Genomic DNA, 13,606 nt, shown 5'->3' with positions numbered 1-13,606 from the left:
TTTGAAATGGTTGCCATACATGTGTTATAATCAATTTTTAGCCCTTGTGAGAGGTGCTAGATTGCCTTTGTCATCAGAGCTGCAGAGAATAGATGCAAATTAGCTGGGTGATTTTTGTTTATTTGTATTATGCAATAGACAAAATAATTTACCGTCACACATAGGTGTTTTTAACTCTAACGTGCTCAGACAGAACCTGCTTCTGCTCCCACTGAACTCCCCAGAGCATTGCCATTGACTTCAACGAGAAGCCCACAATTTGAAAGTATAATCTCTACATTCTTCACTAAAGGTCACTTGCAATGGAAAACCAGAGTTTGTACCCTATTTATTTAGAGCAGTGGGTTTCAACCTGGGAGTCTGCAGACTATATCTAAAATTTCCAAAGGGGTCCAAACCTCCATTTGAAATTTTTTAGGGATCTACAAATGAAAAAAAAAGGTTGAAAACCACTGCTATAGGGCACAAAACTCCCCCGCCCCTACCTTTTCAGGTCAGTGTTAAGGGTTTGTGTCAAGCCCCCGTTTTTCCCCTTGATGACATTTAGCCAGGCAGGAAGTTCTAATGAAGATTGGTTTTTGGAGGGAGAGGGAGGTACAAACTGAGCATGCATATGTATAGACATGTCTTCCTTTCTAAATATCTCTTGGGCTCATTAGGGGCCTAATCTACAAAACTGCTGATTGCCCTTAATTCTCACTGACGTGAATGGAAGCTGTGGGAACTGAGCATACTCAACACCTCACTGATCTCAATGATCCCTCAGCTGGGCTAAGGATTTGGTGGATAAAAATCAATAATTAAAAAAAATCAAATATATTTTTGCTTTTAAAAAGAAGGTCATTCCTGGAATGGGTTGTTTTGTTTTTTAAAAAGATTGAAGCAAAACTTACCATGAACACCAACTCAGAATATTCAATCAGGAAATGAAACAAGTATATTATTAACGGGGTCTAAGAGAGTGAAAGAGAAAGACACAATCAAATCTTGTCAATCCCCTACAAACTCAGGCCCCAATCCTGCAAACTCTTAGTACCATGAGAAGTAGTAATTACTTCATTGAGAATACTCACAACATTAAGAGCTATACTCAGTAGCATTCACAAAATCAGGCCATTAAAAAGGAAAGAAAATGTTGCCCCAATAAGGCAATGAATTAATCAGTTTATAGAGTGTCACTACATTGACGCTGGCACCACAGGTTTATTTCTGAATCCTTTTCCTCCAGCTGACCATAGCCTTGATCTTGCAAGCATTTACACATATTAGCTTTGCTGGTGTATCTACACTGCAGCTGGGATGTGTGATTCCCAACTTGGGTAGACAGACTTGCACTAGCTCACCTTGAGCTACCATGCTAAAAACTGTAGCATGGATGTTGTTGCATGGGTGGCAGCTCAGACTAGCCGCCCACATCCAAGCCCACCCAATCCACTGGTTCAAGTTCAGGCAGCTAGCCCAAGCCGCTGCCAGTGCCGCAACATCCACAATGCTATTGTTAGCATGTTAGCTCAAGCTGAGCTAGCGTGGGTCTGTCTGTCCATGCTAGGAATCACACCTCCCAGCTGCAGTGTCCACATGCAACTACTCATGTGCACAAATTTTCTCAGATGCATAAGTGCTTGGAAGATGAAGGCCCTCACGTGGAGGAGCAGGAAGAGCACCGTGATATCAAAGCTGGCATTGATATTACTGCAAAATGTAGGGACATGTAGGAGCAAACCACCCGATAACCGTACCAGTGTTACTAGTGCTAGCCTGGATGACACACAGCACAGGCATGATCACGGATAACCCAACACCGATATGTTGATGACTCCTGTGAAGAGTGTCATAACCTGATGTTTGTTTCTTGTCTTGATACACTAGTGCATTATGTTTAGAAAATGAAAACAATTCTGTCCGGAACAATTCTGTTCAGACTGCCAATAACACCAATATCTGCATTTCTATTATCTCTTTTCTGCTAGGAAAATTTGCACGTGAACAGAATATTTGCAGCTAATGAATTCCCCTGGTTTTAATTTTGCATATGCAGTAATAATCACCAGTTACAATGTCAATTAATTTTGCAACAGCCAGCTGTGCTGTCATGAACGCTACTTTTTAGCAGGGCTACTCACTGCATATATTTGTTACACAGACAACTACATGATTCTGAAGTTTATAAATCAAGTCATTTATTTTTTGAAATTCACACAGTAGCACACACACATATAGCTGGACATTTAAAGGCACTGTGTAAGTATATAAGATAAAATGAACTATTACCGAAGAAAAATGAAACACATTCACTTACTTCATGGAAGACATCTCCAGAATAGGGCGAGACACCCAAATCCAGCAAAGCTAGCCCTTCGACAACTGAAACACACAAGATATCCACATTAGGATTCTGTGGACTGGAGACATAGCAAATCTCACAATGGTAGATTTATAGCTTTTAAAATATCTGTGATCATAAGAATTTCAAAATGAATCTCTGTCTGAACAGATCACACAAAACTGACAGAGCAACTAGAATTAGGTGTTTTCTGGTTTATTTCTACCACACAAATATGTCAAAATTGACACCACATGGTATGATTTAACCATTTGTTTCAGGAAATTAAAAATATTACAGTTGGGATGTTTTTCAATTAACTGTACACAGAATGTGTCATGTGTCTGATTGATAAGGCATGCTACTGTCTCTGATTTTCTCACATTACATTTCTTCTGAAATAACAGCCACACCCACAAAACTAATACCTAGTCCATGCTGATAAAATCTTCCATTCCCTAAGCAGGCATCAAGCCATTAGTAAGTTGCACATCTTGAAGGGAAACTACATTTTGAAGGGAACTACTGTGTTTGGCTAGAGAGACATGGGACAGCCCTAAATGTCACTTTTACAGTCCTAAACCAGATGTACACAATACAAAAAAATGATATTAATAATTATTATAGGTGGGGCTGGTAGCACTGCCTATTTTTAAGGCTGCCCATCACTTCCCATTATAAGACCCTGTTTCCAGTTGCTTACAACTCGGCCAAACCTCAAGCATTTGGGCTGAAATTTTCCTTGATGGGTGCATACCTCAGGTTGAATGTTTTGAGGAAATTTCAGCTAAAATGGTTCAGCTGTTTCCAAGAGTGAGGCTTCTGAAAAAATATGTAGTTTTTCCCACATTAAAAAATTCCTGTGACCTTTTCTTGGAGAAACTCTGTATTCTTATCAATGGCTATTAGCAAAGATAATCAAGGATGCAATCCCATTTTCCAGGTGTCCCTAAACCTCCAACTTGCAGACGTTGGGACTGGATGACCGGGGATGGAATCACTCAAAATGGCCCTATTCTGTTCATTCCCTCTAAAGCATCTGGCACTGGCCACTGTCAGAAGACAGGATACTGGGCTAGATGGATCACTAGTCTGACTCAGTATGGCTGTTCTTATCCCCATGCTTTAGTGCAGTGGTTCTCAAAGCTGTTGAACCACAATAACCATAAATGGCTATTAGCCAGGATGGGTAAGAATGGTGTCCCTAGCCTCTGTTCGTCAGAGGATGGAGATGGATGGCAGGAGAGAGATCACTTGATCATTGCCTGTTAGGTTCACTCCCTCTGGGGCACCTGGCATTGGCCACTGTCGGTAGACAGATACTGGGCTAGATGGACCTTTGGTCTGACCCAGTACGGCCTTTCTTATGTTCTTATGTTCCGCCGCTTGTTCAGGGAAAGCCCCTGGTGGGCCGGGCCGGTTTGTTTACCTGCCGCGTCCGCAGGTTCGGCCGATCGTGGCTCCCACTGGCTGCGGTTTGCCGCTCCAGGCCAATGGGGGCTGCGGGAAGGGCAGCCAACACATCCCTCAGCCTGCGCCGCTTCCCGCAGCCCCCCATTGGCCTGGAGCGGTGAACTGTGGTCAGTGGGAGCCGCCATCAGCCGAACCTGCGGATGTGGCAGGTAAACAAACCGGCCCGGCCCACCAGGGGCTTTCCCTGAACAAGCGGCGGACCGGCTTTGAGAACCACTGCTTTAGTGCACCGTCTTGAAATTTGGCAGCAGAGCCGTAGTGTCAGGGATGTGTCTTTTGTTGAACCAGTTGGCCAAGTTATAAGCCTTTGAAAAATCATCACACATGTTCAGTAAGAACTTGCTAGAGCTTCACAGCTAAATTTCCAAAAGATTCCAGCTGCACTGAGCAAGCTCCAGCCTGGAGCTGAGCACAATCTTCCTTGTAATTGCAGCTCAGAGATGCTGCAGCGTGGGCACTGGAATTGAGACTGTCCTGTGCTCTCAATGACCTCCATGCTGGGCCCAGGACAGGGTGGATGAAAAAAATAATTAGTAATTAAAATAAATCTGATTTTTTATTTAAAAGTAAATATATTATTGCTTTTAAAAACAAAGCAATTTAAAATTAAATATGAAGTTAAGACAACTTGTTATGGCCTAAAACTTATTGTACTCTTAAAATCGTTAAAATTAAAGAAAAATAATATTAAGCTGTACATGATTGCTGCTGAGGTTTTAAAGAAAGTCAAACCACTGAACTGGTGGAAGTCACTGGCTAAGCACCTGGAACCAGTGTGGTGAAGTGCTAAACCAGGTTTGGACACCATTATCCTCTTCCACAAGTACAGAGAATATTTTCTTCATTTCCATTTATTCAACTAGTTTAGTTCAAAGGTTATTTCATTCAATGTTAAGAAGCCAACCAGGAGCTGAAAAAGCAGGAAAGCTTGTTTTACTCTTCCAATATATGAGTAAAAAATAGGTGTGAGAGGATGAAATCTACTAGTTGTAAAATCTTGAAGAATATGGGCTCAGAGCCACAAAGGGACTTAGGTGTTGCAATGCTGAGAGTTGTGGTGCTTAACTTTTAGGCACTAGAAAAATCACTGGAACAACAGTGAGATCCACAAAGCCTGAGTTAGGCACCTAGGCTCCGAATGGGAAGAGACAGGCACCTATAGAATGCAATCCATAAAAGCCAGCAAGCTTTGTGGCTTCCCACCTTGGCCAGCCAATGGAAGATGTCAAGAAGAGGGGTGTATCCTAAAACTCTCCTCTCTTAGCCAGAGTTAGTCACCTCTTTCTGCTAGGGATCCACAACTAGGAACCCCTCTCCTGGAGTCAGGCAGCTTAGGTGTCTAAGCTGTTTCTTCCGAGAACAAGCCCCGGTCTATACTGCAGAGTTAGGTCAACAACTCCGTACGCATCTACACTACAATGTTGCTCCCACTGATGTAAGTCACCAACCTAATAACTCCACCTCCGCGAGAGGCATCGTGCTTAGGTCGATGTAGTGAGGTTGATGCAGTGTCAGTGTAGACTGTGTTGTTTACATCAGCCCACGGCTCCAGGTTTCAGCCCAGTCAACATAACTTAAGTCAACTTAATTTTGTAATATAGGCTTTCCCTGAGTTAGGCACCTATCATGCGCCACACAAAATAGCAGGAGGAGGTGGTGCTGCCCACCTTATCACTTTAATCCTAGTGGTTAGAGCACTCACCTGGGATGTGGGAGACCCAGGTTCAATTTGCCTCCCCTCCTCGCAGCCAGAGGGGGAGAAAAGACTTGAACAGGGTTTTCCACCTCCAGGAGAGCTCTCTAAGCACTGGCCTATTCTGAGGTGGGGCTCACAAGCTGTTCCAGACCAGGAAGGAAGAGACTGCATCAAGCCTCTTTTGGCCACTGAATTGGGTTTTATAAGAAGAACCAGAAACAAGGAAATTACTCTGAGATTTCCTGTCCCCCCCAAACTGCTAGCTCCAGTCCAAGGGCTTCTGGGAAGAGCCTTGGCCTCCTGCCTACAGGGGGTACTTTGATCCCATCTCTACTCCCATGCCAAGGGTTCACACCCAGCTACAAACACACACGCTGGTTTCCAGCTCGAGAGCGCCACATCTTGCAGGCTCTAGCCCAGGGGTAGGCAACCTATGGCATGAGTGCCAAAGGCAGCAGATGAGCTGATTTTCAGTGGCACTCACACTGCCCGGGGCCTGGCCACCAGTCCGGGGGGGGGGGGGGGGGGCTCTGCATTTTAACTTAACTTTAAGTAAAGCTTCTTAAACATTTTTAAAACCATATTTACTTTACATACAACAATAGTTTAGTTATATATTATAGACTTATAGAAAGAGACCTTCTAAAAGCGTTAAAATGTATGACTGGCACGCGAAACCTTAAATCAGAGTGAATAAATGAAGACTCAGCACAGCACTTCTGAAAGGTTGCCGACCCCTGCTCTAGCCCCTCGCAACTTAGCACCAACCCCCCGGCCCAGGAAGTCCTGCTAGCAGGGGCCTGTCACGCTGCTTGTCCGCAAAGCGCTGCGCCGCTCGGGACCCCCGTGTTAACCGACAGTCCTGTCAGGGAGGCGCACGGCCCTGCAGGGCTCGCCTCGGGCCGGGACAAGGTCTCGCAGCCCATTCATCGAGCCCGGGACGGGGGGGGGGGGGGGGAGGGAAGGCTGGGCTGGGCCGGGCCCGGGGGGTGGGGTGGGAAGGCTGTTCCCTCAGGGCCGGGCGGGGGCCTGCTACCCCGCAGGTCTCACCTCGCTTCCAGGCATTTAAAGGGGACGCCACCTCGACCCGCTCGGAGATGAACCCGGCCAGGCTGGATCGGTACAGCACGGCCCGGACCGTGACGGCCACCAGAATCCCCAGCACCAAGGGAGCCGCCATCTTAGCGGGGGAACAACGACCTCGGCGCGGGTTGTAGTTCCCAGCTTGGGCTAAGGAGCGGGGCGCCTATGGGTCAGTCTCGTACAAAAGACTACAACTCCCAGGATCCTCTGCGACTCAGTCGCCTTCCGCTTCCCGAGACCTCGTGCAAGCTACGGGCAGCGTATTAGGACAAGCCTAGGAGGGATACGAAATAGTGGGGGTCCCCAGACCAGCTGCTCCCAATCTCTGCGGAGTGTGATTGCAACACCTAGGGCAGGAGGGGAACCCCTCAGCCTCGAGGGGCTTCCAGGGAGAGTGCCCCTGGTTAGAGCCCTGCAAACCTATCTGCAGATCGGATGCAGATACACATTTTGTATCCACGCAGTTAAGGTGGCTCTTGCACTGTTCTTATTGTTCAACAAGGTTCTCAGAGCAATCAGCATCCAGCTGCCATCTGTCTGCCCCCTGGCCCCATTGCACCCAACAAGACTCTGGGGCGTATACCTCAGGTGGGGTGAGAGCACTAAAGTGCTCTCTAGTCTGCATAGGTGGAGAGACCACCGCAGACTAGGTGCTCTTCAGAGGTCCCAGAAAGGAGGAAAAGTATTGAGGTCAGCGAGAGATGAGTCGCTGGTCACACGGACAAACAAAACCTGTTTGGCTTGAGTTTCCCTTTCTGCCCTGGGTATGAAAGCTCATTCCAGTAAGGACATAGCTTCCCTCAGCTCAGGACAAGGCCATCTCGTGGTTGAGCTCTGCCAGGCAGCAACCTGGATCTCCATCCAGCCCTTCCCATTCACCAGTATGAGTGTGCATCTGGAACAGTGGCCTTTGGGCTTAGAGTCTTGGGAACCATTGTCCAAGAAGTTCCATGGTCTGCTCTCCTGGTGCTGGTGTGGGTACTGCTAGGCATAGCCCATTGTGTTTCTCTCTCACATACAGCAGTATTTTGGTCTTACTTGTAAATACGTTTTCTGAGTGGGATACCCCCAAATCTGTAAACCCACCTGAGTCTCAGTCCGGGTAATCTTGGGTTAGATTGGTAAAAGCGGTACAAGTTCTTGCCAGGGGAACCAAAATCTCAACAAGGAAGTGGGGAAAAAACCCAGTTCATTCCAAAATTGGTGGTAGTGAGGTGTGGGGTGGGGCTCATCTAGAAAATGAATCTACAAGGTAAAATCCCAAACCCACTGTTTCTAGTTTATTCTTCAGATGTTGATAAACAATCTGCCTGTAGGATAAACCTGGGCTGGAAGAGCTTTGTGTATTGCTGCTGCTTTGACAACAGGTGGCATCATGTCCTTATTCTGCAGACCTTCCATAGATGAGATCTGTAAACCACAGCCAGCCAGCCAGTGTAATCCATTTAATGCCTGTCATCTCTATGTTGCAGGGACAGTATAGTGTTTGGAAATGATGTCCTTTTTTGCTTTGCTGAATCAAGGCACTCAAGCCTTTTCATGTTTGAAGGAAATGATTCTAAAGAGCACAATTTTTATTCAGATCTCCTCAAAACCCAAGTACTGTTACATCCTTCCACAGACCACTGGTGATTTAGGATTGGATCTCAGTATTTTGTGAAGCGGCACATAAAGGCGGGTAGTTTGCCCTTTATTAATAAGTAAGATATATTTTCTTAATTTAGAGGCTTATAACTGGCAAATGGAAAACTCTGATGTTATATGTTCCTGGATATTTGTTAAGAAAGCTCTTTGGATTAAATTTTCTGGTACTTTTGCCAAAACTATGAGATCAATCATTTAGTCTGGAAATGAGAATAAGAAGGGATTTAAGTAATCTATTAAAAAAACCTGAAAGACAGGGTAAAAACCTCAGCCCATCCATTTTACTCAGATATTAAAAAACAGAGAAATACTTCACATGGTGGCAAATACTGAATCAGTCAAAGAAAATACTTATTTTCATAGCATCCAGTCATCTTGTGGAATTCTCGGTCATATAATGCGGCTGCATTTTTTATTCCTGACCACAATATTCGTACTGTAGCTATGCAATTTCAGATCTAGATTGTAGATTTTCAACCACTTGTGTGGATGGAGAGGGAGAAATGCACCATTTCTGCGCCCCTGCAGTTGCTGAGAAAGGCAGAATGCTTCTGGGACAAAGTCAGCAGAGGCAAGATCCTTTAAAAGGGTGCTGCATGCGTTCTCCCCACCACCAGCCTACAAAGGCTAATGGATGTAGAAGGTAGATTGTTAGCTCTTTGGGGCAGGGGCCATCTCTTTGTTCTGTGTTTGTACAGCGCCTAGAACAGAGGGACCTTCATTCATGATCAGAGCCCCTAGGTGCTACCACAATACAAATAGTAATAATTATATGGTAGGCAGGGACCTGCAAACATCCAGCCACTCCCCATTTGGGGCATGGAGCACTTCTAAGGAAGCTAGCCCATCTGCCCCGTAGTCCATCTGCTTCCCGCATGGGTGCACGAAGAGCAGATGGCTCCTTGCATCCTGGTTACATTCCCCCTTTTGTGCCTGTACAATGGCAGATACAATCTGGCCAGAAAATAATAAGGATTATCATTCTCATGCTTCAGGGGGAACACAGTTCACTTAGGCAGGCAGGAAACGTTCCTCACAAGGACCAGATGGCTTGGTGCATCATGATGGCAGTGGAAGCAATTTGTAGAGTTTGCCTCCTATTAGCACTGGGGATTGCATGGGCACTGCTGGAAGCAGCATACTGGACTAGATGGCCCCAAGGATTTATCAGGACTGACATATTCTATGAGTCAGATTTGATTTATTCTAGTTGATTTACTCATGCAGGCATTTGTAAAGAGCGAGTAGAAAATGCTGACTGTTTTGTTTGCAGCACAACACTTTGCTCACATTTGTTAACAATGTTCCCCTGAGATTTCTCATTAAGCTCATATTTGTCCTTTCTAGAAGTGATTGCTAACTGAATAACACAATTCCGAACCAGCTTCATGGATAGCAATCGCCTAAGAACCCTACCTTGCTGAATAGCCAGAATACAGTGTCGTGATTAAACCCACCACATTGATGTTGATTTTGACAGCCTCAGAGATACCATGTGCACTGCAGCAGAAGCACAGACTGACTTGTCCATGAGAGGGAATAGAAATAACCCAGAGACGAGCCCATGAGTCAGATGGAAAATCATGCCCCTAGCAGTTTTTACTTAATTGGAGCACAAAAACCAACTAGAGATAAAGGTCAAAAGAGTAATTCATGACAAATGCAGCCATTATTTCTGGAGCATAGGTTTGCTCAAATACTCCTCCAGTAGGAGATCCCAGGGCTAACCAACACCTTGGTCCCTTGCAGTTATTAAAGACCCATGGTTCTTTTCGCAAGACTTTGGGAATTGCCCCAGTTTCCTGCCACAGGTGTACAGGAAAGATCATCTTCTTCCTCCTTGAAACTCACTCAGTTGGGGAAGTTATTTTGTGCTTCATCTCCTGAAGAACGTGTTGTGTAGCTTACTGATGCAGAATGTTTGCTACCTACAAATGTTACAATATTATTAAAAACGGACATTTATCAGGCACTTTTCATCCCAAGATCCCAAAGCATTTGAGCAGGTTTACAGACTGGCTAGGTATGCACTGAGCTTTTTGTTAAAATCGTTGCACTACCATCAGTGGCTGGAAGTGCTTGCAGGCCCAGACAAAATGCCAGTGGCTGGTCTACATTTGGGTTCCCCTAACTCTACCACCAATGGAAGATCTCATCTTAAAGCTCTTGTAGGCAAGGCTACTCACTATAGCCTCTTTAGGAATGAGTTAGTTAATCTAATCCCTCTAGCCTTCAGTAAACGAGAGCACTCTGGTTTTGCCAGCATTGGTGAACACTGCCGAGCATGCCTGTAACGCACCACACAGCCACACACAAGAGTGCCTGCAGTGGTGCACAGGGCTTCACATCACCGTTGTGAATGCACTTGGGCTGTGTTTATGCTGAACGTTTTAGCATAGGTGCCGACTCTGTGGGTGCTCCGGGGCTGGAGAGACCACAGGGAAAAAATGTTGGGTGCTGAGCACCCACTGGCAGCACCCTACCACCCACCTCAGTGCCTCCTGCCCACTGGCGGGCCCTGCGGATCACCGCCTCCCCCTCCCTCCCTGCGCCTCCTGCTTGCCACGATCAGCTGTTTTGCGGCGTGCAGGAGGTTGGGAGGGAGGAGCGAGGATGCGGCGCGCTCAGGGGAGGGGGGTGGAGCATGTGTGGGAAGAAGCGGGTGGGGGTGGGGCCTTGGGGGAAAGGGTGGAGTGGGGGCAGGGCCTGGAGCAGAAAGTCATTGGAAAGTCGGTGCCTGTGCTTTTTAGCCTTGTCTACACTAAAGATTTTTCTAAAAATTTCTCAGTGTCGCTACTACGGGTGCAGCTCCAATGACAGTAGCAACAATGGGAGCTATAGTGTAAACCGATCACTAACAGCTGCTGGCATTTCAACCGCAGCATCCTCTAGCTCTTCTCCTAGCAGGGTTAGAAAACAGAGTGATTAAAACTAGCTACCAGTATACGCTGGCATTCCCTTCATTGCTCCACCCTGGGGGAAATGGTAAGCCTAGAAACATACTGTCGAGAAGGCCATTGTTCTGAACACCACTGTGTCACTATCCACGCCCCATTTGAACTGAGGACCTAGCGAGAAAAGGCCCTCAGTTATTATTTGGATCGGCCTTGTGCAAGGCACTGTGCACACATGCAGAAAGGGGCAGTCCCTTTACCAACCAGCTCCCAGTCTTACACACGGCAGGCAATGGGTGGGAGAAGGAAAGGATGATCACCCCCATTTTACAGATGGAGAATTGAGTTGCACAGATTTTAAAGGCACAAAGGGGAGTTTGGCTCTTAATGCCCCATGACTTTCAGTGGGAGTCGGGTACCTATTTCTCTGTGCACTGGAAAACTTCCCCCAAGTGACTTGCCCACAGTCACACCAGAAGGCAATGCTAGGAACTGCACCCAGAGCTCATGAGTCCCAGTTCAGTGCCTATACCACATGATATAATCCTTCCTCTCAAATTGGTAGCCCTGCTTTCCACGTTGTCTAATTCTTTTCACTTTTAAAGATCTTTGTTGGTTTGGTTTGACCTTGAGGATGTGCAGGGGTGCTGGAACAGGAGGGGCCCGGGAGCCATGGCCCTCCCACTTTTTACCAGCCGTAAGGGCGAGTGATGGGGGGAGGGGGCGGAGAGGAGTGTGGGGGGGCAGGGTCTTGGCGGGAAGAGGCAGCGTGGGAGCAGGGCCTCGGGGGCAGAGGTGGTGCAGAGGCAGGGTCTTGGAGGAAGCGGGGGTGCGAGGATGAGGGCTCAGGGAGAAGCGGTGGTGTGAGAGCAGGGCCTCATGGGGGCAGCATGGCACAGGGGGCCACAGTTTGGGCATCTGAGGGCCCCCCACTTTTAGGGCGCTTCCGCCATTCCTGGGATGGTGGCATAAAGCAGGACAAGGGGGGGTTAGGCAAAGCACATACTGACTGCCCCAAAACTTCATTAACACAGTTGAAGTTGCCCAGTGGTGCCTCGTGCCCTTCCAGGATGTGGTGAGTGGCTAAAAGTAAACTTCCGAAAACCAGGAAATGAAGAGTTAAAGTACACCCCGCTCCCTGCAACACAACCTTACCTCTGGGGCTGGCAATAGCCACTGGGAATGGTCCACTCTGGGAGTGCAAAGGTTAACAAGGGAAGTGGTGGATTCTCATTCCAAGACTGGATGTCTTTCTGGAAGATGCTCCAGGCAAACACAGATTATTAGGAATAACTGGATGAAAATCTGGTTTCTCTTATACAGGAAATCAGACTAGACGATCTAATGGTCTCTTATGGCCTTAAAATAGACGTATCTATAGGAAGGGCTAAGAGAATGTGCCATTGTTTGTGTTACGTTTCACAGATTTGAATTCCGAGATTTATCCACATGCACTCCAGCTGCGTTTGCTATGTTAAGGCAGCTGTCTTGGGTGGAGGAGGGATTAGCTGGAGCAGCTTGGCAGGGCTGTGATTGTGATATGAAGAGAGGTGCATGTTCACATTCAGGGATCAAGTATGCCTCATTTCAGTGCCGAGTTCTGTAGGTTGTGTCAATGAAGATGTATATGGACGTCTTCTTGCCATGGGGCTTGGCAGCTTTCTGGTGGCAGGCATGACAGTGAATCCTCAGGGCAAGGCCAAAGGGGTAGTAACATTTTGCAAGCCTGGGACAGTTTGTGTGAAGTGAACTCAGTGTTTGGGTGTGGGCCAGGTGCAAATAGCTCCTGTTTGCTACTGCTCATTTAAACCCAAGTTCAGCCATAGCAAAGAGGAGACGTTAGACTTTGGCCTGCAGGGCTCATGTGCTGTGTTCCCAAAGTGTTCGGGAGCATCAGTGAGGGGCAAAGTACTAGTGTGTGTGTCAGCATCTTCTGTCTTTTTAATTAACTAAAGTAAAACCAGAGCCCGCCTGTGGAGGGCTTCAATCTGAAATTTTGGTTTCAGGGGAAAACTTCCAAAAGAAGCCCCTGCAGAATGCAGGCAGAAAGCAATGAATGTGCACAGCACATGTTCTCTGAAAGCTGCCCAGGGTGGGGCTTGACCTCTCACTGCATGGGTACAATTCAGGTTCAATGACCACAGCAGGTCATCATGAGTCACCCAGTTTCTCTGACAAGGGACTGCCTGCAAATCCTCTAGCTTTACCAGAGCCCTAGTCTTGCTGCACATGCACATTTCCCTCTTCTAGGAGCATCTAGCTCATGGCAACAACATTTACAAACTTACCCTTAATAACTTTTCCAATATTGCTTCCTCAAAGGGGCAGTAGGTGCCCTGCGCTAGCCGAAATAAGTCCTGAGCAACTGAAATGAATTGGGGAGGATTATGGCCATGGCTGGATTCCCACACGTGTGCAAAAAAAAAAGTTAGAAGAACCAGGTGATTTTGTAAACAGCTGATTTTTTTGGGTGGGGGGTTCTATCTGAGGAAC

At 46.8% G+C, this 13,606-nt stretch overlaps 1 protein-coding gene across 1 annotated transcript in view; it reads right to left on the bottom strand.

The window, feature by feature from the left end:
- Positions 1 to 6,687, bottom strand: part of PIGU (phosphatidylinositol glycan anchor biosynthesis class U) — a 43,794-nt gene extending 37,107 nt beyond the window's left edge. The window contains exons 1-3 of the mRNA XM_065414735.1: positions 6,543 to 6,687; positions 2,300 to 2,364; positions 894 to 953 (exon numbers count right to left, since the gene is read on the bottom strand). Coding sequence (XP_065270807.1) covers positions 894 to 953; positions 2,300 to 2,364; positions 6,543 to 6,672 — 255 coding nt within the window. The 5' untranslated portion in view covers positions 6,673 to 6,687. The remainder of the gene's footprint in view (positions 1 to 893; positions 954 to 2,299; positions 2,365 to 6,542) is intronic.
- Between the last annotated feature and the right edge of the window lie 6,919 nt (positions 6,688 to 13,606).

Source organism: Emys orbicularis, chromosome 12 (genome assembly GCF_028017835.1).
Source record: "Emys orbicularis isolate rEmyOrb1 chromosome 12, rEmyOrb1.hap1, whole genome shotgun sequence".
Lineage (NCBI taxonomy): Eukaryota > Metazoa > Chordata > Testudines > Emydidae > Emys > Emys orbicularis.
Note: the sequence above shows the minus strand (reverse complement) of the source record. Positions and strands in the feature narration are given on the sequence as shown.